The sequence below is a fragment of the Erithacus rubecula genome, assembly GCF_903797595.1.
Source record: "Erithacus rubecula genome assembly, chromosome: 6".
Lineage (NCBI taxonomy): Eukaryota > Metazoa > Chordata > Aves > Passeriformes > Muscicapidae > Erithacus > Erithacus rubecula.
The window spans coordinates 23,072,582-23,100,277 of NC_136688.1; the positions used below are offsets into that span (position 1 = coordinate 23,072,582).

Genomic DNA, 27,696 nt, shown 5'->3' on the forward strand with positions numbered 1-27,696 from the left:
TATTAAAAAGTAATGACTTGAGTCTTAAATGTCTTTGCAAAGAAGCTTTTAAGGAAAGCTTTTTTGTCAAATGTGGGATACTCTATGATCGCACAGAACCCAGTGACTTAATTGAAAAGAGAAACAACCATCTTTTATTCTGGTAAATGCAAGATGCAGACAGTACAAAATCTTGGCATTAGGACAGACATGAGCAGTGATAAAGCTAGAAAGACTGGGTGTTTTTTCCCTCTGGGACTGTGGAATACTTTCTGAGAAATTCTGTTCTAAAGGGATTTGTAAATTACTGGGGGGAGTATAATTTTATCACTATTTTTAGATGCTAGATTCAGTACAGAAGGCAACTTAACCCATTTTGTAATTGAAGTATTGATTGTAGATGTTAATGACTAAAAATAGTGGGGGAACTGAGTTGTCCAGACTGAAAAAAATAGGTGAAATACTGTTTCATGGTCATTCAGCTCCCTTTGCTATGTCTCTCTTATCATGTGTGATCTCCCCAGGTTAAGTACATTGTGATATGGGAAGTACTAGATTCTGTCATGTGTCACTAGTGTAGAAGCAAGAGATTGCACTTTGTGGCAGTGAACTATTGTATATGTATAAGGATAAAAATAATTGTGAATCAATATCAGTCTGGTAATAGACAAACCTGTTTAATAGAGTTGCTGTCAACTTTATGGTTTGAACTGAATTGAGGTTTGTAGTACTTGATTGAGGATTGTCTTAGAGTAAGAATTTTTTCCTTGGCAGAACAAATCTCTGGAGAGAAATAAATGTTTCTTTTTATTGTTGAAGTAGGAAGTTCATGCTTTTGTCAGTTTCCTAAAAAAAAACCCATGTAGATGTCTACTACAGGTGCCAAAATTTTATCCTGGCATTTCTGTTGCTGGCAGGTGTGTTTGTGCTTTCTTCCCATTTTTGTTCAGAATAACTATTGTCCTTATATTGGTTCCTTATGTGTCCTTCAGCAAAAAACTTTATAGTGGCAATAGCTTGAATTAGTTCCAAGTTTCGGATTAAGAATCAGAGCTGCCTAATTTTCTATGAAGTTCACTCTGCTTGTTCTTTGCTAAGCTGTATGTGACTTTATTATACATCTATTTATGTTGTCTGCATCCACCCTGAGGAAGTACTCCTTTATTTCTATATTGGTTCATTCAGATGAATATATTCCTAATGCAAGCTCAGTTTATACTGGCAAAGCTGTCTTTGCTGATGGCACTTGACTGCAGAACTAACTTGAGGGATGGGGAATTTTACTGCTGGAAACTGTGTTCACTATAGGGCATGCCTGCATCCATCGCTAGGTGGGTTGTTTGGAAAGCTTTTCATGTGAATTCAGTCTCATTTCTTGCTTTTGGAGAGAAATCATCTTCATAGAGTTAGATATGTTTAACCCCACACTTCTATATTTGCCATGTGCCTCTTGCTTTTGGGTGTGGGGTGTGCTTTTTTTTGTTGTTTTGGTGTGCATTTTTGGTTTTTAGTGGGTTTGGAGTTTAGTTGATTTTTTTAATAGGTATAATGCATTGGGTTTGAATTAGGAGTCTGATTTCTATTTCATTATCTCTCAGTAGGCTGAAGGAGGGATAAGAGAGCAAATGAGAGGTTGGGGCAGAGAAAGCATAAGCAGGAGTTTAAACAGATGAAAGCAGATGGGGTTTGGATGCAGTAACTCACTTGCCCTTTTGACCTTGTGCGATTGTTTGGGATTGGAATGGCCTTTGAGTTCGATTGTCATTGTAAATTTTAATTCAGAGTATCTTTTTTGTTGATTACAGACATGGAGGCATGCTGTGACTGAGGGGGTTTGTTTTGTTTTTTTGTAAGTTGAACATTAAAAAAGATAGTGAAGCAGAATTAACAGTAGAATGCATTTTAGGTAACCTCACTTCTGAGTACTTTGTTTCTTACATAAAGAGCAGGTCCTTTCATTCTCAGTGGTTTACAGTTCTTTGGCCCTCCCTAAATTTTTTTTTTTTTTTCTTTAGAAGCGCACTTGGTACCACTGTGCTAATGTCAAGAGAAAATAGCCATATTGTTATTTGTTTTGATGATAAAGGAAATGAGAAGGACAAACCATTTGGATACACTTGTTTATGTATGTAGTCAGTTTGTGTTCTGACATTGACTCTTGTTTTGCTGCCACTGGGCAAATTAATAGTTTATGCAATTATAGTGAGAACAGTATTAACATCCATAGGAACTTGTAAATATTTAAGGCAAGCTTAGTGTAATTTGCTGTGGGGCTTTGTATTGGTGACAGGTAGGGCTTTTGGAATTGTTTCTTATTGTTTCTTGTTGTATCTTCTAGCTAATCCAGGAAGGAGTAAAAAATGTTTTTTTTCTGTGTGCTGTTGCTAGCCTAGTTTTGCTATTGAGTTAGCTGTTTGTGTTAGTGTTGTGTGGCTGACAGAAGGCTTTGAAGAACTTGCTTATATTAATTTATGTGAGTGAAAATACACCCCTAATTCAAGGGATTAATTTTCTGCGAAGAACCTCTGAGTATTAGGTGAAATATCTTGTAGGCTAAAGTATTACGGCCTTGCTGCTATAGGCTGAATTTCTTTTAGAAGCATTTTGCTAGTGTTGTGTACTTCTGTGCCCATAAATTGTTGTGTGTGGCTGGGTTATAGAGTTTTTGGCTTGGTCTGTGAATTCATTCTGGTGTGTTGAAATGTGTTACTCCCTGTCTGGTTTAATTTTATGCTTATAAATAACACTGGGAGCCCTTTCTACCACTGCTGCTATTTTCATTTTGCTGACCTCTCTGCATCAGACATGTTCTCTCATTATTTTCTGAGCAGTCAGGTTAGTTGTACAATAAGTCTGAAATGGGCATTGAGCCTGAGATCTCATCTGTCATATCCTAATAGTCAGTGTTCTTATTTTAATCTAAAGGAATGGGAGAAGGGGGAAACCATTAAAACTTGAATGACTAAGGATTTAAGCTGTACACATGGCAAGAAATTGATCTCTTGTTGACAGTTGCTGACGCTGGCTACATTAGAATTAGGGCAAAAATGGGTTTTGTTCTTCTCAGTAACTTCATTTCAGTTGTGCTGTTTGTAAAGTTGTTAAAATGACTGTCCTTACATTTGCATATGATTATTTTTGACACTTATCGATGACACCTGTTGCTAAAAGCACGTGTCAGTAAGAGTCAGTTTTTATTGTTGATGGGAACTCGCTTTGGTTTTCTGCCTTAGCTATAGTACATTCTTCCTCAAGCTTAGGTGAGGTTATAGTCAGCATGCCTTTTCAGCTTACTAAAAGTTTCACTGATCAAGACTTGTAGTGTCAGAAATACTGCAAATTGCACTGCTCTCTAGTCTTTAATGGCTTCTGGTAATTTTCTAGAGCTAAGAAACCAGTGGTCTGGTCTTTAAAGTGTGCATCTAAATATAATTGCAACCTTGGATTGCTTAGTAGCAATGAGATTTGCTACAGAATTGGGGGGTTGTGGGTTGACTGATTGGTATTTTTGTTGTTCTTTGAGGGGCATTTTTGTTTCGGTTTTATGGTTTTGTATTTTTAGGTATAAGTATCTATACACCCAATATGTATTTTTCTGTTTTCTAACTTGTCCTTATCTCCACAGAAACTACCGTAGTTCTAGAGAGAGCCTGATTTACAATGGGGGATGACAGTGAGTGGATGAAACTGCCCATTGATCAGAAATGTGAACATAAGGTAAGCAGTCTTTGATTTGGCTTGCTGCATATCTCTCATCACAGTGATTTTGTAGTGCTTCTGTATCTAAATACACTGTAATTGGGTAATCTTGACAACTGCATGGTGTGAGTATTAACAGATCTGAAACTGCATCAGCTCTATCCAACCAAGAGGCTGAATAACCTCTATTAAGCAGATTTCAGTAGCGTTATATGGCGTAAGCTTGAGCACTGAAAGATCAGTACACTCATTCACGTGGAGAAATTACTCATCTGTGGCTGAAACTATTGCTGGGTTCCCACCTCCTCATTGGTGGTTGCTAGAACTTTTGAAGAGCAGGAGAGAAGACTGACATCTCTCTATTCAGATCATTCTTGGCGGGAGAAAAGCAAGTATTTTGTCCTCTTGCATGTTATTCTTATAGACACTGAAGAGAAATCTGCAGGTGCCAGGTTGCTGAGCATACTTTCAAATATGATTGAAGAGCTTTGTGAGATTGGTGAGTTAAGATTGTAATAGCACAACATTTAAATGTCCAATTTCTGCTTCCAGCTATGGAAGGCCAGATTAAACGGTTATGAAGAAGCCCTTAAGCTCTTCCAGAAGATAGATGATGAAAAGAGTCCTGAATGGTCCAAGTATCTTGGATTGATAAAGAAATTTGTGACTGACTCCAATGCAGTGGCTCAGCTGAAAGGACTGGAAGCAGCACTTGCTTATGTTGAAAATGCTCATGTAGCTGGGAAGTAAGTAGCCTTTTCTTGCTGCTCTTAGGCTGTTAGGACAGTTTAATGTGCCTCTCCCTGACAAAGGCTGTGGCTACACATAAATTCTGCAGTAGCCACAAACAATTCTGATCTCTGTTGTTAAGAGCAGAACTTGCTTTCTAATCCAGAGAACTTGCTCAATGGCAGAATTCCTTCTAGATGGCCTCTGTGTGCATATTAACTTACCACAAATTGCTTGCAGTGTTCTAAAAAACTATTGAAGGCACTAGTAAAAATTTCTGCAATGGCAAAAAATGTGAATTGCTAATGTTGTGTTCTAAATGCTGTGAAATGGAATCTCTGTTCTCGTTTGATTGAAACAGTCTTATCTGTATAGGTGGAAGCCTTTTTTCAGGGAGATATTTGTGTAATTAATACATGAGATACAATATAGTTAGGTTTATGTGACATTGCATCCAGCAAAAGTAATATGAATCTTCATACCTGCCAATTTTTTCACTGGATGTGTTTTAGTACTTCTGTGTTGTCTAGCTCATGAAATAGGTCATATTCCTGAGGATGAAATAAAAACACACAACAGGCTGGGTTAGTGCTTTGGTCCACTGACTTTATGACCTGATGAAATTATTAAAGGCCTTACTCAAAAACAAATAAATAAACCCAAAGCTTTGTTTGAAAATCTTAACCTTGCACACTCCTTGATTTAAAAATGGTGCCAGTGATTTAGTCTATTTGAAGCTTGGAAGTATATGGGAAATAGCATATGCTTGGATTATATACTGATACAGTTAACATATTGCAACATATTTAATTCCAGGACATGACACATATTTGTGAACCTCAACTAGAGAATTTTAATACACTCTTGAGAATGCCTACTCTTCACTGATATAGTCTAGTATTAGAATCATATTAACTATGATCTGTGTTCTTGTATAAAGCTAGATGTCAAAGTTATCCCTTAGAAAATGTTATTTCCTTCAAGGTTATCTTAGGATGTAGTCCCTTTTATGTAAAGACTTATTGGGTTTTAATCTGGATTTGGTGTTGTGTGTGGTTTTTTTGTGGATAATGATGTAGAACACTTAATTCATATAAATATTCCAAAAGTAATACTCTCTCATCTTTCAGGACAACAGGAGAAGTAGCATCAGGAGTTGTAAATAAAGTGTTCAATCAGCCAAAGGCCAGAGCAAAAGAGCTGGGTGAAGATATATGTCTAATGTATATAGAAATTGAGAAAGGAGAGGCAATACAAGAAGAATTACTTAAGGGTCTGGACAACAAAAACCCAAAAATCATAGTAGCATGTATAGAGACACTGAGGAAAGCACTAAGGTAAGATGTTAGTTCATGGTGATTTTTGTGGTTTTTCTTCTTTGCTTTTTCCTCACCCCAGCAATATGTGGAGTCTAATTTTATTGCTGAAGTCTTTAGCAGGCCCTTGTTATTGTTGAGCAGAGTGCATCTTTCCTAAACTTGTATTTGTTGACAGCAACAGTTGACAGCATCACTGGATTTATTAGATGTGGTGGTTTTCTATGTTGTATGAGCCTCATCTGGATCTCTTCCATTCATGTTAACTGTTTACTGGACTTCCATTTTCCCAGCCACCGAGAGAAGGTCAAGATTAGTATGTCCTGTTCCAGGCTGTGAATCTTCTCTTCTGAATGTCTATAATAAACTCACTGATGTGAAAACAAAAATGTAGTTTGGTATTTTAAACTACTGTTTTCCTCACTGATGTGAGCATATTTAATTGGGTACACAATGTGTGTTTTTAGAAGAAAGAAAGAAAAACCAAAAAAGTTAATTGCACAGTAAGCTTCTGTTGTCCCTATAATAATTCCTTTATTGAAAAGGAGAGCAGCTAGTGCTCCCTAAAATCAAATCAAATTTAAGTGATATTGTAGGTTTCAGTATTAGATTGTTTTTTAGTTCCACCTCAAGTTTGTTTGCTGCCTTTGAGTGAAAAATACTGGGCTTTATGAAATTCTTATACTTGGTGTGTATATATAATTTACTGACCATTAGGGCTTTTTCTTTTTAAAGGAAGCAAAAAATTTCTAGATTAATGTTAAATACTTAAAGATTAATTAAAACACTTCTTTCTAAGTAGCTCATGTGAAAACTGTGCAATGTATGTAGAGAGTGCCTTATGTTATATATCTTTTAGAGAACTTGCTGAGGCATACATAGAGATGATCCTTGTTAAACTGATTGTTTCAGGCTTTGGTAATGTCAAAATAAAGCTTTGGGCTTAACACATTACCTATGCTTCTGTTAAGTGAAACCACTGCTGTTAAGTGAAACTACTGTCCTATATTTAAGAATATATTTTTGCTATTTTAAATTGCTTATCTGGTTAAATGTCCTTTTAACAGTGCAGTGTAATTAGAAACCTGCATAATCTCCTTCCTCACTATCTTTCAACTAACTGCCTCTGTAAAATGTGCCACATGTTTTTTTTTTTTCTTACATGCAGTATTTTATTATCTTTGTGATGCTAAAATCAAGTATGCTCATGCAGCCCTCTTGGCTTAAACTCCATCTTCTGCATTTGAGCTGTGTTGCTACTTAAATTTTTCTTATGCTTTGGTAGGCTTTCTGCATTGATAAAAAAGTCTGTGTTGTACCTAGGTGGGTAGCTTGAATGCATAACTAGTTTCATTTCAGATATTTTCTATCTTGTGCTGAGGTTTCTATTCTTTCTTGTTAGATTAGATTATATGAATTACATATGAGTAAGTTTGCATAGGCATTTTCCCCAATATTCTGTCTTCTAGAGTCATGATAGAAAAATTGAATTCTTGGGTAACTCATTTGTTCACATATTTAAATCATGCTACTTACAAGACCCCTTTTGAAAGTTTTGTACTTAGTGTTTTTAACAGCTGATATGGAAATAAAATGGTGTGCACTAGAATTTCTAAAAAGTGAGACCTGTAGATTTTAGTTCTTGAGGAGCCTTTTTTGGTAGCTTTTAATGTGGAACTTGAGTGGGAGGGAACCATAAGAAAAGATTATTGGTAGAAAGGTTAATTTGGAATTAAGAAGAAATGTTTCTGAATAAAAAAAAAATACTGCTTTTGAGGTGATTTATATACGATGCCTTAGCAACTACAGCAATTTACTATGAGTTTGAAAATAAATTTCTTGTGTTCTCATTCACCAGTGATTGAAATAGAAAGTTTTGTGTAATAGTGTAACAGCATGTAGAATCTTCTGTCATGGAAGGGTGATGAGCTGGGGAAGCTTGTTTTATGTGTTCCTTCAGTGACACACATTTCAGCACATGTTTTCTGTGAAGATGACCCAAGCTCACTATAATTATCTGGTCCAGCAAGTGAAAAACTGACTAATGCTTTTACTGCAGTTTGCTTCCAAGGATAGACAAAGGAGATTCTATTCTGATTAAAAAAAAAAAAAAAAAAAAGTAGGTCATACAAATTTTGTTCTAAGGACAACTTCTTTCTTTTCTCTTGTCTTTTTTCCCCCTGGCAAGGGAGCTGATTTAAGCACTGGATTGGATTAAGTGCTTTGAAGTAATTTGAGAGGCCTGATTTTGTAATTCCAAGATGGGTGTGGAGGTTAATTTTGATAGGGTGTATATTCTTTAAATTCTACAGTAGCATCTCAATACCTAGCATAATAGTTTGAGTAAATGACAAAATCACTAAATGTGTACCAGAGGACTTTCATAGACTGTTTTTGGAAAACTGAGTTATTATTTGTGGATCATTCCCTGTTCATGGACACTGATGCTATTCTGTGTGTTTAACTTTCAGCGAATTTGGTTCAAAGATAATCTCACTGAAGCCAATCATCAAAGTACTGCCAAAACTGTTTGAATCTCGGGAAAAGGCTGTTCGAGATGAAGCCAAGCTCCTTGCTGTGGAGATCTACCGTTGGATAAGGGATGCTTTGAGACCTCCATTGCAGAACATAAATTCTGTTCAGGTAGGCAGGAAGTATTTCTGTATCCAGACATTGGATGTTCATCCTTCCTGATTCTGTGATGTTGGGTATTCTTAAAGCCAAACTGGAATGGTTTTTATTGGCTCCATTTAACTTTACCCGAAACATTGGTCACTCAGTCATTTGTAAGAAAATCATAACAATGTTTGGTTGCTCAGAACATACATGAAGTTGTGGGGTGAAGCCTCATATTGAAACTGAGGATGGCAACTGAGCAGTAGAATGTAGCAAAATGGTTGCCCTTATAAAAGACCCTTGCACTGAAAGTCTTCAAGTCAATAGCTTTCTTTTTTCCTGAAGTTTTTTCCTCTCATTCTGATAAAGCTCAGGATGTGACAGTTTCCCTTCGGGAAGTGGCATTGCATTATGATAGATATATAGGTAAATAGAATATTTCATCATTTAGAACTTCATAAATTAAGCATCCTTTCCTCCTACCCATTTGAGTTAATTAAGTTCAGGTGGAAAGCAGTGGCTTGCTTTAAAAGGGCATGATTAAAAAATAACCAAACTGTTTCATCAAATGTAGCTCAGCATGTTTGTTTCATCTTAGTTTTAGTGTGTAATAATAGCATGGCTGTAAAGGAAAGCTTCCTTCATGCTCAGCCATTTTTTTTTCACAGTGCCTACAGAGGGGCCATACTATTCTGACTGCTTCACTATTTTTTCTTACATAAATGCTTTGCAATAATTCTCTTCTGTGGATATACTTAGTTAAAGACTTCTGAACAGTGAATGTGAAGTCACTTCTTCAGTGGCAGGAAAAATATAATGGTGAAAGGTAGTGCTATCTTGGCTTTGAAATGGGAAAACTTTAATGGCCTGCTGACGTGGAGTATGTCCATAATGTCTCTGATATGATGATTCTTTTCCCTTTTGGCAGCTAAAAGAACTGGAGGAAGAATGGATCAAAGTGTCATCAGCTGCTCCTAAGCAGACCAGGTTCCTGCGTTCCCAACAGGAGCTGAAAGCAAAATTTGAGCAGCAGCAGGGACTTGGAGGAGAGGCAGATGGAGGTAAACTATTTAATCTCTGAACTCTATTGCCAAGTATATTGCATAGAGTTTGTGAAGGGATGTATTAAATTGTAAAGGAGAGCACTACACAAGAAAAAAGTGTATGAGGCAGAAACTTTGTGAAAAAGTATCTGTCTTTTGAAATAGCAAAATCACAACTGCTGATAGCACTTTGTAAACAATGAGCCTTAGGTGGTGCTCTAGTCAAAATTTTGTGTCACTCTGCTTATATTTCTCTCTCCTGGTTGCAGGAGATGATGATGAGGAAGAGGCGGTACCACAAGTAGATGCATATGAGTTGCTTGAAGCTGTAGAAATTCTCTCCAAGCTTCCCAAAGACTTCTATGAGAAAATAGTAAGCATAAACTTAAGTACTACCTGTTAATTCTTTGTATGGCTGATGAGTCTCAAGACTTATGGGCAATTCTGCAATATGTGCTTTACTGCCCATGGATAATAACAAGCTAGTGTTAATAACATATGGGCTATCATAAATCAACTTTAAAGTTGGATTTAGTAGCAAGAAAGCTGTAATTTTACTGGGCTGAAGTATGTCCTGGGAAAGGACTGTTTTTCATATTTCATTGCAATTACTGATACTGAACTGTAGGGAGACCTTGGTTTTCCCTGGATGGAATAAAGGTTTTTAATCTAAGGTTTGTGGCAAGTATGCTTCTCTAGAACTGTTTATATTTATAGAGTAATGTAAATAATCTGCTCTGCAGGAAGCAAAAAAGTGGCAAGAAAGAAAAGAAGCTCTAGAGGCTGTTGAACTGCTGGTGAAAAATCCCAAGCTGGAATCAGGAGACTATGCAGACTTAGTGAAAGCTCTCAAAAAGGTAGTAAATAAAATTCAGAGTGCACATATAGTTTATTTTTTTTTTTTTGTAATTTATTTGTATGATAGCTTAAAAGATATAGTTGATATAATACTCATGAGTAGAAAATTACTAGCTGGAAGAGTTGTGCAAATAACCCAATCTGTGCCCCACTGATTATTTTAAGAAATTCTTCCATGTCTCTGACACTTGGATTTTCTCTGCAGGTTGTTGGAAAGGATACAAATGTTATGTTAGTTGCTTTGGCTGCCAAATGCCTTGCTGGACTAGCTACAGGCCTCCGAAAGAAATTTGGACAGTATGCAGGGCATGTAAGTAAGAGTATATGCTTTTTTCCTGATTTTATTCATGCTGGACACCTTTTTTGTTTTCCTTGTCAAGCCTTGGTATTTATCAAAGGTATTCTTTGTACAATTAGGAATGCTTACCAAGCCTTTAAAAGAGTAAGCACTGATATACTTGCCTAGATCTTTGTAGCTTAAGTTTGAAAGTACCTTCTTCATTCATATTCAGCAACATGAAACTTTCATGCAATTTAAGTTTTCTGTACTAAGAAAATGGAATTGTTCTGCCATTAAATGAACTTTATTTACATTACCTCATCCTAGAGAGACCCCCACAGGAATGCATTTGTAGGCCACAGTAGAAAAAAGAGCTTTTAAATCTGAGTGCTACCTAACACCTTCATGGTGTATGTTTTATGTTGGTTGGGTTTTTTGAATGTTGGGGGATGGTAGGTGGTGGGTGTTCTGTTTCCTTGTTGCCTGGGTTTTGTGTGGGCTTTTTTTGCTTTAAATAGCCAAATATTCTGAGATTTTTGGTACCAAAATGTTCTGGTACTCCAGTTTAGTGCTGTTTGTGCTCTCCTTTGCTGCTCTTCTCATATCAATAAATGATATCAGGGAATACAGGGGAACTTAACTAGTATGTGGAAACAGAGGGAGCTTTTAGTGAGTTGCAGTTCTCACTTGTTTTTCAAACCTATGTTCTTTAAGCTGCTCAATCAAATTTTTCATGTGGTAAGCAAGAGTAATGGGGTTAGAGAATTGATGTGCCTGGCTGCTGATAGTGTTGTTTCTGAATTTGGAAGTTGCTCAGTCTCACTGCTTCAGAAACACTCAGATCTCCTGAACTCTGAACAACAGTTTGCACAATCACTTTCATTCTGAAAGCTGTCTGTAGTTATAAAAATCATTCTTGCATCTGCTTTACAGTTGGTTTCTGAAGGTTAACCCTTATAGCTACAGAGTTAGTAGTTGAAAAAGCCAAAGTTCTAAAATAAGGGTGTAGCTCTGTGGTTGCCAAGCAAATGGCATTGAGCATGTGACTTTTTCAGTACTGTAATGGCAGCTCTGAATTGCATAACCTCAGTACTCATTTTAGCAGTTGACTTGATTTGTTTGCTGGATTTATTTACTTGTGAGGAAGATGTAGACTTCTCCTGAGAGTGGGCATTGAAGTGTTACAAAACAGAATTGTTGCTAGATTTGTATGATTATAAACTCTATTACTTAAATATAGGACTGCAATGCTAATCTGTGTTCTGAAGAGACTAGTGAAATCATGCATAGAATCATACTCCTCACTGTAACTGAGTATATGTGTGCCAAGCTTCACCTTTAACTGCATTTGTACCCCTGGACTAATTTTTCTTCTTTCCCTCTCTCAGGGCTATGGCTTCTAACTTCCACATCAAAAAAAGGTTATTTTGCCTGTCAGCATTTTCTAAAACACAGGCTAAATGATTTTAAATATCTCCTTATGACTTTGTTCTCTGTAGGGTATAGGGGTGTCTAGTACCTGCAGTGGTCTTTGTGATGCCATCTGTATTACCTGAAGGTTTGAGTGTTGAAGTCTGTGAACTGGCAATTTAGAGGTCATGACCCAAAAAAGGATACCACCTGAGCAAGGTCACAGTGTGTCACAAGGGGTTGAGATCCCTATTCATATTGACCTATTCATATAACTGGCACGTTAGAACATCTGCAGTGTAGTTATTTTTACTTTTTTTTTTTCCCCTTGAATGTTTTATTTATTTGGGTTTTTTTTAGCAGTGACTCTCTGAGCACCTAGACTGGGTAGAAATTACTGTCAAATTCTAGTATGGCGTAGGTTACTGTCAGATCTACTTTTTCAAGGGGGTAGATCTGAAAAATATTGCTGCAGAGAGGATTCAGATTGCTTTAGAATCCTGATCTTGTCAGCTGTGAATTAGATGAGGACTTCTTAATGAGCCATGCTTAGTGCTATCAGAAAGCTGGGAAAGAAGAGAGGTTAAATGCCTTCTTGGATTCATAGAGTACAAGAGCACAGCACCTTTTATGTTGTGAAGTTGTTAATTTCCATTCTGTTGCTCTGTATTTCAGCATAATTCCATAATCTATAATTATATGAACTTGTATGTCTGCCTTTTGTTATGAAGTTGTTTAAAAAACTGTATTTGTTAATAGAGTGACTGGAATGAGTTTAATATTGGAGAACAGTAAGAATTGTGTGTACTTCTGGAGGGGATATTTGAATTACTGGCTTCTCTGCAAAGTACCAGGGCACAGACTATCATGCTTTCCAGTTATAGTAATGAAGAGAGGGTTGACACTTTTGTTCCATTTTCCATAGGTGGTTCCAACAATCCTGGAGAAATTCAAAGAAAAGAAACCCCAGGTAGTGCAGGCACTGCAGGAGGCCATTGATGCAATCTTTCTTACAGTAAGTAAGAGTGAAAATTTCTCCATTGTCTGAGAATTGGTCTCTAACTTTGATTTGCTTTTCTCTTCACTGAAATAATGACTTTTTTATTTAACACTGTAGACCACATTGCAGAACATAAGTGAAGATATTTTGGCAGTAATGGACAACAAAAACCCAACAATTAAGCAACAAACATCCCTTTTCATTGCAAGAAGCTTCCGACACTGCACACCTTCTACTCTGCCAAAAAGCCTGTTAAAACCTTTCTGTGCTGCACTTCTCAAGGTAAGTAAAACAGAAGGAGTTGATACTTTCTCTGGGATTGACTTGAGCACTGCTGTGAAACCTTGGATTGTTTAGGGAGAAAGACCTAAAGGTAGTGCAGAAGAGACCAGAGAGTTCTTGTGTGCTGTGTAGCCCACAGAGTCAGTTTTGGCTGATGTCAAACATGAAGGTCACTCTTAGTCAGGGGAACAATTTAGTTTCCTTTTTTCCAGCTTTTTTGAAGCTGTAGACTCACTAAGTTTCTAATAAATTAAGACAGTGATTTACAACTATTATCCCAGACACTGCTTTTTGCACACATCTCTAACAAGTTTGTTGGAATACTATTATTTGCTATGAATAAAAGAATAACTATCATAGATTCATGCATGGCAGTGATACTAGAGCATTTATTAGTATAAATGATAATGATGTTTTAGTTTTTTCTTATTTCAAATAGCCCTTTCCTTAATGTAGGCAATATCCCTGGCTTAAAGGAACGAGATTTGAACAAAATTACAGAACTTTAAACTCTTTATGAACTTTCATGATGTTTAAAGCATGAATATTCAATCTCTTCTTGTGGAAAAAAACCAAAAGATAAGAAAGGTTGTAGCTGAGAGAGTAGACTTGGTCAGTAGATAGGAATACAAAAGTGAAAAATAATCTTTTTCTTTGTGCAATGGAATGTCAGGGATTAGTCTATAGTAGATTTATATTTTAAATAAGGGGTTTAGGTATGAGCCCTAAGTCACATGACAAAAATTGTTTTTCTCTGCAGCACATCAATGATTCTGCTCCTGAAGTAAGAGATGCTGGATTTGAAGCATTAGGCACTGCCTTGAAAGTAGCTGGAGAGAAAGCTGTGAATCCATTTCTAGCAGATGTAGACAAACTGAAGCTTGATCGGGTGAGTATTGTTATAAATGTTGTAAAAAAGTCTGTTTATCCATTTAAGATGCATCTTAGGCTAGAGAAGGTGAAAGACCGTGCTTTAGCCTAGTTAATTTCAGCAGAGATTTTTGGAGATGTGTTTTTACTTAAATGTTAGTGATGTTGCAGGGAATCTGCAAATCTCTTCCTTCTTACATAAAGTTTCTGGCTGTATTGTCTGTGAGATGAGTTGTGATATTTAGTTGTGGTTTTGGTTGGTGGTATATGGAGTTTGTTGTTTTTTAACACTTCATTGTCTGAAACAAGCTTTTAGGTCACAACCATGTGGTCTATTTTTTTTTTATTACTACATAGGATTAGGTGTTACAGACTTACTTCCCAACAGCAAAGTTGTTATACTTTTGCATAAGCTGACAGCTATGTTGACTGAATGATGATTTTATAATTTAAGGTGCTCAGACTTAGTTTTAGAGCATCTATGAGTATCAGTGGGATGTCAATGTTTTCTTTGTATATAAATGCACTTCATTTTGAAGTAGGAGAATTATTTTGGCAATACAAGGCTGGTGCCACTGATTGGTTAATGTTACTATTGAAGGAACACCAGATAACAAAATTTTGTCAAGTTAGCAACTTAAACTCTTTACATTTTTTCCACAGTAGTCAAGTTTTAGGCACTGCTGGTAAAGGGACACTTTGCATCCAATTGTGGTAGCTAAATAGTTTTTTTCCCCCCTACCCCCCCCACTGCTTGGCAGATTAAAGAGTGTGCTGAAAAGGTGGAATTGGTTTATGGTAAAAAACCAGGAGGAGCAGCTGAGAAAAAAGAAGGCAAGCCTGTTGCTGGAAAGGCAGCTGCTCTTCCAGGGCCTGCAGGAGATAAAGAAACAAAAGATGCAGCAACCAAACCAGGACCACCGAAAAAAGCATCTGCAGTGAAGGTAAGAGATTGTCTGAAAATCAGTTTTCTGTGATAGAATCACTAGTTACTTACTGCAGATTGAAGGTGGCCTGTTGAACATCTGCCTCCATTGAGCTATCACTGTCCTTTTGTAGGAGTAGGTGAGCCTTACAGCAGAAGGAATCTGTGATTTTTCTGGGAATGTAATGAAATCTCAAATTTTAAGTGACAAGACAGTTTGTATCATTATGTCTTAATATTAGATTTTGATTTTGAAATAGTGATAAAAGATTGGAGGCATTCAGAGGAGCTTCAGATGTTGTAGCATTGATGTGCTCTGTAATAGAGTAATACTTGGCTGAAGTCAACATTTCTTGTAACTAGTAAGGTTACTTAATTAAGTATTGGGTATTTTTTCAGCATTGTTTTTTGTTTGTTCCTTTATTTATTTTGAAGCAATTTGACTATTAGCCTGTATTTCTTTAATATTATTCTTTGGATTTTAGAAATTGACTTCAGTAGATGGTCTTAGTAATATGCTGCTTAGTTCTTCAGGTGGTATACCCGGATGGGAATAGAAGAATAGGTAAATTTTTTAAAAATCTATTGGTACTCAGATAACCTGAGAAAGAGATACCAGTCACAAGTTTAGTATCTAACCAGCATCCATAGGAAAACACGCAAATCAAGTCATTATTTCCTCAACTTTCACAAATGCACCATTTTTCACCTTTTTCTTTGATTTTCCTGTTACATTTTGTAAAGCCTGTAGTCTAAAAGCAATATACTAATTAAATAAGATCTAGATTATCTCTGCCTGCAATTGTTATGCTATCAGAGACATGTCTTTTTTGACATTAGAAAATAGAGGTGTAGTATAGGAAAAACAGCAGTTCTTTTGATATCTGAACTAGAGACCTATTTGATGTTTGCTAAGTTGTCCATTTGCTTTCTAGGCTGGGGTCCCACCAAAAAAAGGCAAACCAGCTACAGCTGCAGGTACAGGAGGTGCTGGGGCTAAAGGCAAGAAGGGTCCTGAGACTAAAGAAATCTTTGAGTCTGAGCTCTCTGTGAGTATTCTGTTTTTCTTGGAATTACAAAGCCCTCTGTAACCAAAGATTGCAGCTTTGGTTAATCAGTTCTTCAGGTACTACAGAGTTTTTCATAGAGGTTGTTTTTGTTAGGAGAAGTGAAAGCAGTGTAGATTTATAACTTGTGAAATGGGTCTTTGGTAAATACACCTGTTGTTCAGGCTGTTGTTGGCACCAGGCCATATGAGGCAGTAAGCAATAAATCATGCTTATATTTTTATAACAGAGTATATTGTTGTTCCTGAAGTAGGAAGAGATTAAAAAGCAGTAATGCTTCATATGTAATTTAGGACACATGATTTGCTGAAGGATTCTGGTATTAAAAGCCTGATAATACATTATTCTGGAGTTTACATTGACATCTGAAGGGAAATCAAATAATAATTAAATTAACTAATAAAAATCTGTTCTGTGCTTTTCATATGAAGTTATGTTTCAAAAAAATTACTGAATTCTGCATGTTAGGTGAGCATCTATCTACTTTCCTGATAGGGCACCAGGTGAGCTCGGGTATCTGTGGGTCAGACAGTTAGAAAAAACCTACGAAAGCTTTGCTAAATGCATCTGCAAGTTTTTTGGACTGTCAATCCAAACTATAGTTATATTTGGAGTGTTGCTTAGAGTGAAAAATTTCTATTGTGTATTCAGTTTATTTTGCTAGTTGTGCAGTAGAAAATGAGCATACAGTTCCTGAAGGTGATGCAGACACCAGTGAAACAAGGGAACTTTTTAACACTGAATAACTTTCATTTTCCATTTTGATAAAATGGAGATAGAAGATGGGTCTTCTCCTGTCTGCCCTCATCAACTTCTGTTTTGTTGTTGTAGTGTTTATTCAGCCTTAATCCAAAATTACCTTGCAAATTTCAGGTTACCTCTGCTTGATTCTTTAAATGAATAGTTGGTATTGAAGATTATTTTTGACTGTCTGCAGTTTCTCATCCTTTCAGAGATCACTTTTTTCTTGCAGTGCAATTTTAGCAGCTTTCTAAACCTGTAAGATCCCTAAACTACAATTCATACTAAAATCTTTCAGTTGGCAACAGAACCCTTTTCCTGTTTTGTGAATGCACCACAATACAAGGGGTCAGTTCAGTATATTACCTGTCCTTAAGATTGCAGCCCTCCTCTGAAAGGTTACAGTGGAGTGTTAACCTTGTTGTGATCTGTCTGCAGATAGAAGTATGTGAAGAGAAAGCTGCTGCTGTCCTTCCAGCTTCTTGTATCCAGCAGTTGGACAGTGGTAACTGGAAAGAGAGGCTTGCCTGCATGGAGGAGTTTCAGAAGGTATGTTTGGAACAGCTGATGAGAGGTAGTAGGGAAAGAAAACAAGTAAAAATTTCTTCAGCTCTTTAGGCCTGTTAAGTCTCCTGAAATACTTACTAGTGATAGTTGAATGTCAGCACTTGAGATTGATTAAACAATAATTGTTAAAGCCAAATGGCTTACATTGTTTCAATTGCATAACAATAGTGGAGTAAGTCTTACCGTAATGTAGAGATTTATGCTTTTGTCAAAATATTTGTATTTTGATTGAGGATATTTCTTTTTACAACTCCAAATAGTTGTAAAGCACAACCTCAAAGATAGCTAGATTTAAGCAAAAGATTTTGTAACAACTAGGCCAAATCTATTGCAATATGGTTCCTGCTGTTTGTGTGTTAGGCAACAATTTATTATCATCAACTACTTGCCAGTTGAAATTTTTATATTTAGAGGCATATACAATACTAGCAGTCTTCACAGCTAGTAGAAAGTGCTTCACGTAGTCACCAAAAAAAGCCAAAAACAAATGTCCCTCATGGTATCCATCCACAGCCAGATGGTATCTATCAGAAGACCTTTGAGACTTCACATTCAAAAAAGGTTCAACTGTAGATGTACAAGTAGTTCATACCAATACACCAGTACAGTCATGACTGAGGTTTTAATATTTTAGTGGGAAAAGTGACTAACTTGAGTTTGGAAATGGTGACTGGATGCTTTGAAATGGTGCTGCAGAAGCCTGCTTTATTAAAATGTTGCCATTTTAGTTGAATGAATAAACCTAACAACAGCTAAACCCCAGTAATTTAAATCATATTCAGGCTTAATCTCTGCTGTGTAGTCAACATTCCAATATGAAAGCTGCATAATATACTTCATGTGTAAAACAAACTCAGCTTTTTGAGGGGCAGGTGGATAGTTTGGGCATTTTGTTTCTTTGTTTTTAATTAGGTGTTAAATTCCTGGGTTTGCAACAGCCAATAGTGATTGTTATGGATATTTGTTAAAGGACATTAGTAGTGACCTAAATGCTGTAGCTTAAATGTTGGTCCAGTACCTCAGACTCCCTTGTAAAAGTGGCTCTTCTGGAAAATTATTATGCTGAGAATTTTTGTAATTTAATTCAGTATTAAGAAAATACTTTGAGAATTTCTGTTTGAGTTTTGTATAATTTGTGACTCATTGGGAAACTTAATGTTTATCCTTTAGGCTGTTGAGCTTATGGAAAGAAGTGAAATGCCTTGCCAAGCCCTAGTAAGAATGCTGGCCAAGAAACCTGGTTGGAAGGAAACAAATTTTCAGGTAATACATTATCCTTTAATAACTAACTAGTCTATTTTTGTTAACATAAAGTAGTTTCCAGCGAAAAGGCTGTAAGTGCATATGTCACTGTGACCACAGTTCTATCTGTAATCAATGAGAATATAAACTCTCAAATTGGATTTTATTTCTGTTGAGAATTGAGACTCTAGATGTCATCTAAGGTATTTAAAGATTGTCTTTAGACGTATATGTCTACATGGGCATATATATGTGTGTGTATATAAGTTCTAAAAGGAGATAATGGCAGCCCAGTATTATTGGTTGTGTGTGTATATATAATAGTGTGTGTACATAGTTTTTGTGTATAATCACACAAAACACCTATGTGTATGTGTGTACAAAATATCTGTGTGCATAAATACTTTTGCATATTTAAAGTTGTGTATATATATCCAAATAGAAATTTTGTGCATATGTTAGTGTTTACCCACAGATTTGTATAATTCTTAGATCTATCTATAGTTATATATAATGAGAAAAAATTGTCTAAAATACATGGAGACATGAGCAACTTTCTTGCTATTTTTGACATTACAGGTGATGCAGATGAAACTGCATATAGTTGCATTGATTGCACAGAAAGGAAACTTCTCCAAAACTTCAGCACAGGTTGTGCTGGATGGTCTTGTAGACAAGGTTGGTGATGTGAAATGTGGAACTAATGCAAAAGAGGCCATGACAGCAATAGCAGAAGCATGTCAGTTGCCTTGGACTGCTGAGCAGGTGAGTGAGCAGCAAAGGTGTTACTTCACTAAATAAAACCAGAAATAATATGTAGGGTGTCCTTTCAGTCTAAGGACTAAATCTCAAATCCTCAATTTTTCTATGTTGCATGAAAGCGATTTGTTTGCTATTGAGATGCTTCCTGAGGTAGCAGTTATATATATTCTTCTAAAATAGAAAATATAATTATAGGATGGTTTTGAGTTGGAAGGGACCTTAAAGATCATCTAAGTCCCCTCCCCACACAATAGGCAGGGATGCCTTCTACTAGACCAGGTTGCTCAAAGTCCCATCCAACCTGGCCTTGAACATTTCCAGGGATAGGGCAACTCCTCCTTCAGTTCAGACCCATTCCTCTTTGTCCAGCTGCTGTATGACCTTTTCAGAAGTTTTGTTGGAGGCCTCCTTCAAGTACTGAAGGGCCATGAGAAGATCACCCTGGAGCCTTACTGAGGCTGAAAAATTCCAATTTTGTCAGCCTTTCCTCACAGGAGAAGTGCTCCATCCTCTTCATCATGATGGCCCTGCTCTGCACTCATTCCAGCAGATCCTTGTCCTTCCTGTGCTGAATGCCCCAGAACTGGATGCAGCACTGTTTTCGGGGTCTCTCAAGACCAGAGCAGAGTAGAAGAGCAGCTTTCCCTCCCTCTCCCTGCTGGCCACACTGTTTTTGGTGCAGCCAGAACACAGTTGGCTTTCTGGGCTGTGAGTGCACATCACTGGGTTGTGTCCAGCCTCCTTGGAGGGGCTGGATGCTCTCTCTTGTGTATGCTCTCTCCATTCGTCCCCCAGTCTGTGTTGATACCAAGAGTTGCCCTGACCTAGGTGCAGCACCTTGGCTTGTGGAACCTCTTCAGATTTTCATGGGCTCACTTCTCAAGCTTGTTCATCTCCCTCTGGATGGCATCCAATCCTTCAGGTGTGTTAAGTCCACCACTCAACTTGTTTCATCTCAAACTTGCCTTCAGGAAGCCCTCAATCCTTCTCTCTGTCATTTATGACATTAAATGACACTGGTCCTAGTATGGATCCCTGAGGAGTGCTGTGTGTCACTGATTTCCATCAGGACTCTGAGCCATTGACCACTACCCTCTGGATCATTCCACCAATTTCTTATCCACAAGAGTCCACGTATCTCCAATTTAGAGAGGAGGATGTTGTGGGGGACCTTGTCAAAGGCCTGACAGAAGTCCAGTTACATGGTATCTGTAACTGCACTGATGTAATTGCTTTATCGTAAAAGGCAATGAGGTTGGTCAGGGAGGACTTGTCCTTGCTGAAGCCATGCTGGCTGTCTCAATCACCTCCCTGTCCTTCATGTGATTCAGCACAGCTCCTAGGAAGATCTCTTTCATGATCTTCAGAGGTACAGTCATAATAAATAATTATCTGATTTTTTTTTTTTAAATACTGCTGAAGCAGGTACAAATCTGTAACAAGGGTGTCTCTGGCTGCCTTTAACTACTGCAGGAACTTCTGGTTCACTTTGGTTCCAGTTGTACTTAGCTGCAGTGACAGAGTTGCTTTTTCCTCTTCCATTACCCCAGCTTTTTCTGTTCATTTGCACTGTGGTTTTTCTGGATGTCTTCACTTACTTATTTACAGGGCTGTGTCACCTGGTTTGTCAGTGAAAGCTTACACTTAATTCTCTTCTATTCCAGCTTGTGGCTATGGCTTTCTCTCAGAAGAATCCTAAAAATCAATCAGAAACTTTGAACTGGCTTGCAAATGCAATTAAAGAGTTTGGTTTTTCTGGGTAAGTCTTTTAAGTAAATTGTGAAGAGAAACTTGAATGAAAATGTTTCTAATCTGGAACTAGTTCCTTAAATCTGATACTAGCCATGTTCTTGTAGCTCTCAAGTATATAACTGAAAGTACCTGGCATTACTAGTATAATAGGATGTGATTGCATTACTAGCTACTTTACTCCTCACTTGATCTTCTCTGAAGAGTATTTGTCTTAAGGTCCTTACAGGTGTGAGCTGGACACAGCTGTGGAATTGCATGTCTATTATACTCCTATTTGGATACACCTGCAGCCAGGTGGACCACTATATTTTATAGTTCAAAAGAAAAAACCACAACTGAATCTGACAACCTACAGAAGAGTACATACCAGCATGCATGTTAAGCCTCCTTGGGAGGCATTTTGAGGTTGATTCCAGGTGGATGAAGTTTTAGCCAACAAAACAGCTGTTCTTATGTTTGGCATTGTGAGGGATAGTATGCCTTCATTTTTAATTGCTATTCTTTTTACTCAATGTGGTCAAACATATGTAATAGAGTTTAGTCCTGAGGAAATAATCTCTAGGCAGGGAAAACTTCAAATACCACTTTGACTACTTGGGCAGTTACTATGCCTGTCTTAAGATATTTTGTGGTTTTTAAATGGATAGTGACATTGATTTAGTCTGGGAAATAAACTCTTCTTTAGTAATTCCCCTAAAAGTATATATTTGCAGCATGGTAATGTGTATAGATGTGTTACTAGGACAGCAGTGTTTGAGGCTGCACAGATAACATAGAAGATAGAGGAATTTAAAACTTCCTTTGTGTACCTGTGATGATATTTTAAGTATACGTGTCTTCTGCATCTAAGCTAGTTGTGTAAATCTTTCTAGGGATATCTTTTTTACTTAATATACTGTGATGATTTTGTTTGTTGGTGCTGTTTCCTGTGTTGTGTTTTATTTATGGGTGACATCTTTTTTCCACAGATTGAATGTCAAAGCTTTCATCAGCAATGTGAAGACAGCTCTTGCTGCAACTAACCCAGTGAGTAAATTTAGAATCTTATTTTATTATGAATTATTATCAGTCCTTAATTTGAAGACTGAGTGCTTTTCCTCTTTCTGTCAGGCTGTGAGGACTTCTGCCATTACATTGCTGGGAGTAATGTATCTTTATGTGGGACCTTCTCTGCGAATGTTTTTTGAGGATGAGAAGCCAGCCCTGCTCTCCCAGATAGATGCAGAATTTGAAAAGGTATGAAGTGGAGCTCTCTTGCTACCTACCAAGTGTCATTAAAAGCTACTTTGAAACTTTGATAGATGGAATTTGTAGTGATATTGTGTTCTAACCCTTGGGCTTGAAATTGAACCAGATTCTTTAAGATGGTGCACAAAGGCTGCAAATTCATTTTGTGTAGCTACTATCTTAATAGTTATTTATTTCATTATGAACTTTAAAAATTCCAGGGTGTTTTTGAGTCGTGTAATGGTTTAGAAGGCTGTCCTGAGCCAGTGCATTCATATCATACAAGTGGTTTTATTTTTCATGTCAAATGAAAAATTGTGAAATTGTTTTTTCTGATTTTGTGTTGCTTGCAGATGCAAGGACAGACAGCACCAGCTCCAACTCGTGGCATTTCCAGGCACAGTGTGGGAGGTGTGGATGATGGTGAAGAAGAAGAACAGGAGGAGGTTGGGAATGATGTTGTGGATCTCTTGCCAAGAACAGATATTGGGTAGGTTTGGATTCTAGCACCTGAAGATACACTTCCACTGCAATTCAAAACTTTGCATTTATAAATGCTTTCTAAGCAGAAATCTATGGTGTTAAAGCACTTAAATACTAGTAGAGATATTACTAAGTAAACAGACACTTCACCTGTTTCTCTCTTGCAGCGATAAGATCACAGCAGAACTAGTGTCTAAGATTGGGGATAAAAATTGGAAGATCAGAAAGGAAGGCCTAGATGAAGTGACAAGCATAATAAATGAAGCAAAGTTCATACAGCCAAACATAGGAGAACTTCCAGCTGCTCTGAAGGGTCGTCTCAATGACTCCAATAAAATCTTGGTATGTTTTTCAAAATCCAGTTTCATTTGTTTCCAGCTTAAAACTTAAGGTAGTTATGATTTCTGAACCTTGTTTACTACTGTGTGATCTCTTTCAATGTCATTAAATCAGCAGTTGGAAAACGGTGAACTGTGTTTCCAAATGATATATTTGCCTACTTTAATAAATATTTGCCCTTTTTTTTACTTCAAAAATGTTTCAAAAGAAAGGAAAATCTACCTTTACTCTGAATGTAATGTTAGGAAGTCTTAAAAGAATTTGACTAATTGCTTCATTTGCGACACAAGTGAATTTTAGATTGTTTGAAAGTATTTTTACTTGAAATTTAATTCACTCAGAACATGGAACCTTTTTTTTTTGGTTTTCAGTGTGATGAACTTGAAGGCCTGGAATAGGTGTTATTGAGCAGACATTCTAAAGTAAAAAGCTTAATGTATAGCAATGTTTCTTTTCCTCGTATAACTGGCAGATTTTGCACAAATGCTTGTAACACTGTTTTATTTTAAATGTTTTTTTTCCTTATGTGCAGGTGCAGCAAACACTGAGTATTCTTCAGCAACTAGCAACAGCAATGGGCCCCAATATCAAACAATATGTGAAGAATTTGGGGATTCCTGTCATCACAGTCCTAGGAGATAGTAAGGTAGGACAGATATCAAGATCTCTTTGCTTTTGGTATATCTAAGCTATGCCTGAAAAATGAATGGTAGTTAATACCTTCTTAAAAGTTTTTGCCTGAATGACAATATTTAAGTATAAATATGTGCCTGAATGTATGTATATTCAGATGTATTCCCCTCCTTGTAACTAAACCCAGTGAAACAATCTGCCTTCTGAGTGGTTGTGTTGACTATGTGCATATTTCTGCTGCTGAAAGTACACTGTTTTAAACACTGAACAGGTTTGCTTGGTAAGGTTTCTTGTAGAATTTCTAGTGTATCACTGTGGATTGCAGTATACATTGTTGTCTTTGTCACTGTGTACAAGACCTTTGAACTGTAGGTAGACATAGGACATTCACAAGTGACACTGAAGTTTGTATAAATAACATCAGCATTGAGTTTGCCAGGATGCTGTGTCAAAGTCAAGCTTAAGGCCATGGGGAAGAGCTATTTGAAGTAATGGGTAAAGAGGCTTGGGAAGGTGCCAGTATCTTGTGCCAGAAGTCATAGGCAGTTATCAAAGATAGCATACTTCAGCTGCCTCTGCTTGGAATGTGAGTAGGAAAAAGAGCAGAAGCTGGATCTACCTGTCCCAAACACTGGAAGGACTTTGACAGATTTTAAGGCTAGATAAAAGTCTCATGGTTCAAATTATTTTCTCTTAAAGAGTCTTCAAGGTCTGAGATTTTATCTGACTGTTAAATGCTTCTTTTAATTCACCAATTATTCTGACATAACAGAAGCTCCTCCGTAGAGTCATAGAACTTTTTAGGTTGGAAGGGAGCCCTACAGACCATCTAGTTCTAACCCCACTGCCATAGGCAGGGATGCTTTCCAGTAGACTGGGTTGCTCAGAACCCCAGACTGGTAGGAAAGTAATGAGTACGTGGTTTAGGGTTAACACCAATTGTGATTAATTTAGACTGTTACTAAAAAGCATAATAATAACATAACTTGTAAGCACTATAATGCTGGCAGAAGATTGTATGCTTGTTTAAACACTCTTACAGTGGTGATTTTTTTAAAGTACTGCAAGTACAAAATTGTTTATCAAGTTTGTCAAGCTTTTGAAGATGAGGATGGTCCATTTTGGGTCCTACTTCAATATGCTTATAGTGGACCCACTGAATAGTTGAGGAAACTAATGAAGTGTTAGTGAAGATAAATTTGGATGATGGGAATCAAGGACTTGTCAGAGAGGTTGATGAGCATGTGTTTATTTGCGGCACATGATTTGTTTCTTTTCCTCAATGAAATAGAAGATGGGAGAAGTTGGTAAAGCAAGGATGCTGACTTCTTGTTTACATATATGCCTAGATATTACTTACTCATACTTAACTAAATGAGTCTGCTACATTATTAGCTTTTCTCAGAAATTCAGCTTACAGGAGAGGATTGTATGTATAGAGTCGTGTCTAGACTGATAATGCTTTAAAGAACCATGGCTGTTAAATCTTCCATCTGGCTTCTCATAACTACATATAGCTGCTTTTAAAAAGGGTGCTGGTCTAAATTTTGCTTGGAAAAAAACCTAAAGATGGAAATTGGTAGGTGTTAGAGGGCTCTCTCATTCCTGATTTGACTTTTGCTCATGTGTATCCTAAAGGAGAGTGCTCTAATAGCAGGCTCCATAATCCACTTACCTTGATTTATTAATGTGCAGTCTCTTTTAAGCACTATGTAATTCACTAACAATATTTTTTAGCTTCTTTGAGAGCTGGACTCCTAGAATTGTTGTCAGTGAATGGTAGCATATAAAAGTAATTTTAGAGAGACCCTTTCACTCTCTTTATTAAACTTTTTTTAAAAAATTATTATAAGTTTTGTGTTTGATTTGGAAATTGCTGCAGCTAATATTGTCATTGGAACTAAATTCTTCTGAATCTTAGACTTCTCAAGCTGCAAATAAAAACAAATTTCAAAGCTTTTTGCTTTCATAGGAAGGATGACTATTGCTCCTTCTGTTGTAATCTTCTGACCTCTCTTTAGGTTTATTCTTCTTAAATCTTTTTCTTGCTGCAGAATAATGTTCGTGCTGCTGCACTGGCAACTGTGAATGCCTGGGCTGAACAAACTGGCATGAAGGAGTGGTTGGAAGGGGAAGACCTATCTGAAGAGCTCAAAAAAGAAAATCCTTTCCTAAGACAAGAGGTAGGCTTCTGTCAAGTAAATTTAAGTGTGTCAAATCAAAATAGCCTTATGTGCTATGGACTCTATGTAGACTGAAATGACACAATGCTGCCATTATATGGGAAAACAAGTGGCTGTGTATTTGTACTGTCATAAAATCTTTAAACTTCAAAAGGCTGAACTTTCTTCCTGCATTATAGCAGTCTTTTAGACTTCAGTGCCTGTAAAATGAAACTTCTGTCTGTTTTGAATAGTGTTTTAAGAGCTAGTGTGTGTTCCCTGAAATTCACCATGGAACAGAACTGGAGACATTAAAAAGCGCAGCTGGAATTCTGTTCCTTTCAAAAGGAAGGAACAGCCTGCAGAGACCAGGCTTAAAGTTTTAAGATAGTTGTGTGTTAGCATGCTGTACTTTTAATTTTTGTAATTGCTGATATAAAATTTGTTGTTGTTCAAAAATATTTGTCTGAAAAAAGTTTGGGTAGGTTTTTCCTACTTATATTGTAGAATGTAATGGTATGTGGAGGACTACTACTCAGACTCCAGACACAGCACTATGAGCAGTTCTTTAAGTTCTTTCAAAAGTTATTTTAAAACTTTGTTTCAGCTTCTTGGTTGGTTGGCTGAGAAGTTGCCTGCCCTCCGTTCTGTTCCTTCTGACCTACTCTTGTGTGTGCCTCACCTGTACTCCTGCCTTGAAGATCGAAATGGGGATGTGCGCAAAAAGGCACAGGATGCCCTGCCATTCTTCATGATGCATCTTGGCTTTGAGAAGATGGCAAAAGCCACTGGCAAGCTGAAGGTACTTCTGTTACAGAAATTAGATCAAGTGAACTTGTATGAGTGAATATTAAGTCCTATTCATAGTCTCATGACATGCTGTTTTGAGTCATGTAAGCTTGTCTGCACTGAGTATTTTCAGGGGGACTAAAAATGGCATCAGGAGCTGTGAGCTAGAGCTTTCTCTGCTTAATGATTACTGCCATTAAAGGCTTATTACTTCCAGAGCTTGATATTTATTCACTGTGCTTTTCTTCTGAAAAAAATCTACTTGCAGATAGCTTCCATACCAGTTCCTGTCCTACTCTATGCCTGTGTACTCCTACTTCAACATCATTTCTAGTAGTTTGGTTTGGCTTTTGGACCCTTGAGTGATGTGTAGGCATTCCATTGGTATCTGAAGACCACTCACCTAGAACACATTGCTGGTTTACATATTTCCCATAGATCTTGGAGAAGAAACTTTAACAAAATATGTTTTAACTCAGAACAAAAGTATCTGAGAACAATGATGTTTTAAGATGACCATCCTTCGAGATGCTTAACAGAGCATGGATTATTTCTAACTGCTTTTGTTTTTCTTGTCTGTAGCATGTATTGGAAAGATTAATGATAGACATTATTAAATTTATCACTTCTTTTTTGCACTTTTTGTTCTCTAGCCAACTTCCAAAGACCAGGTACTGGCCATGCTTGAGAAAGCCAAAGCCAACATGCCAGCCAAACCAGCTCCTCCTGCTAAAGCATCTTCCAGAGTGGTAGGAGGAGCAGCTCCAGCCAAATTCCAACCTACATCAGGTAAACTCTGACATTTTGGGAATGACTGAGAAAATGGTGGATTTTGAAGCTTTTTTTACATGCCAGAGGAATAAACATACATAGCTGGAGAAGAAATATTCAGCATAGTTAAGCTTATGGCCTTTCTTGCATTTGA

The 27,696-nt window shown here is 37.1% G+C and overlaps 1 protein-coding gene across 5 annotated transcripts in view; it reads left to right on the forward strand.

Moving 5' to 3' along the window:
• The window catches only part of CKAP5 (cytoskeleton associated protein 5), a 51,169-nt gene that overhangs the window by 6,159 nt on the left and 17,314 nt on the right, over positions 1 to 27,696 (forward strand). For all 5 annotated transcript variants that reach the window (XM_079309130.1, XM_079309128.1, XM_079309131.1 and 2 more), the window contains exons 2-26: positions 3,605 to 3,696; positions 4,231 to 4,424; positions 5,538 to 5,744; positions 8,195 to 8,366; positions 9,268 to 9,400; positions 9,652 to 9,755; positions 10,126 to 10,239; positions 10,446 to 10,550; positions 12,856 to 12,945; positions 13,048 to 13,212; positions 13,973 to 14,101; positions 14,844 to 15,026; positions 15,943 to 16,056; positions 17,254 to 17,364; positions 18,553 to 18,645; positions 19,204 to 19,389; positions 21,051 to 21,145; positions 22,107 to 22,164; positions 22,249 to 22,374; positions 22,719 to 22,855; positions 23,016 to 23,190; positions 23,720 to 23,833; positions 25,875 to 26,003; positions 26,590 to 26,784; positions 27,425 to 27,560. In XM_079309130.1, coding sequence (XP_079165256.1) covers positions 3,640 to 3,696; positions 4,231 to 4,424; positions 5,538 to 5,744; positions 8,195 to 8,366; positions 9,268 to 9,400; positions 9,652 to 9,755; positions 10,126 to 10,239; positions 10,446 to 10,550; positions 12,856 to 12,945; positions 13,048 to 13,212; positions 13,973 to 14,101; positions 14,844 to 15,026; positions 15,943 to 16,056; positions 17,254 to 17,364; positions 18,553 to 18,645; positions 19,204 to 19,389; positions 21,051 to 21,145; positions 22,107 to 22,164; positions 22,249 to 22,374; positions 22,719 to 22,855; positions 23,016 to 23,190; positions 23,720 to 23,833; positions 25,875 to 26,003; positions 26,590 to 26,784; positions 27,425 to 27,560 — 3,322 coding nt within the window. In that variant the 5' untranslated portion in view covers positions 3,605 to 3,639. The remainder of the gene's footprint in view (positions 1 to 3,604; positions 3,697 to 4,230; positions 4,425 to 5,537; positions 5,745 to 8,194; positions 8,367 to 9,267; positions 9,401 to 9,651; positions 9,756 to 10,125; positions 10,240 to 10,445; positions 10,551 to 12,855; positions 12,946 to 13,047; positions 13,213 to 13,972; positions 14,102 to 14,843; positions 15,027 to 15,942; positions 16,057 to 17,253; positions 17,365 to 18,552; positions 18,646 to 19,203; positions 19,390 to 21,050; positions 21,146 to 22,106; positions 22,165 to 22,248; positions 22,375 to 22,718; positions 22,856 to 23,015; positions 23,191 to 23,719; positions 23,834 to 25,874; positions 26,004 to 26,589; positions 26,785 to 27,424; positions 27,561 to 27,696) is intronic.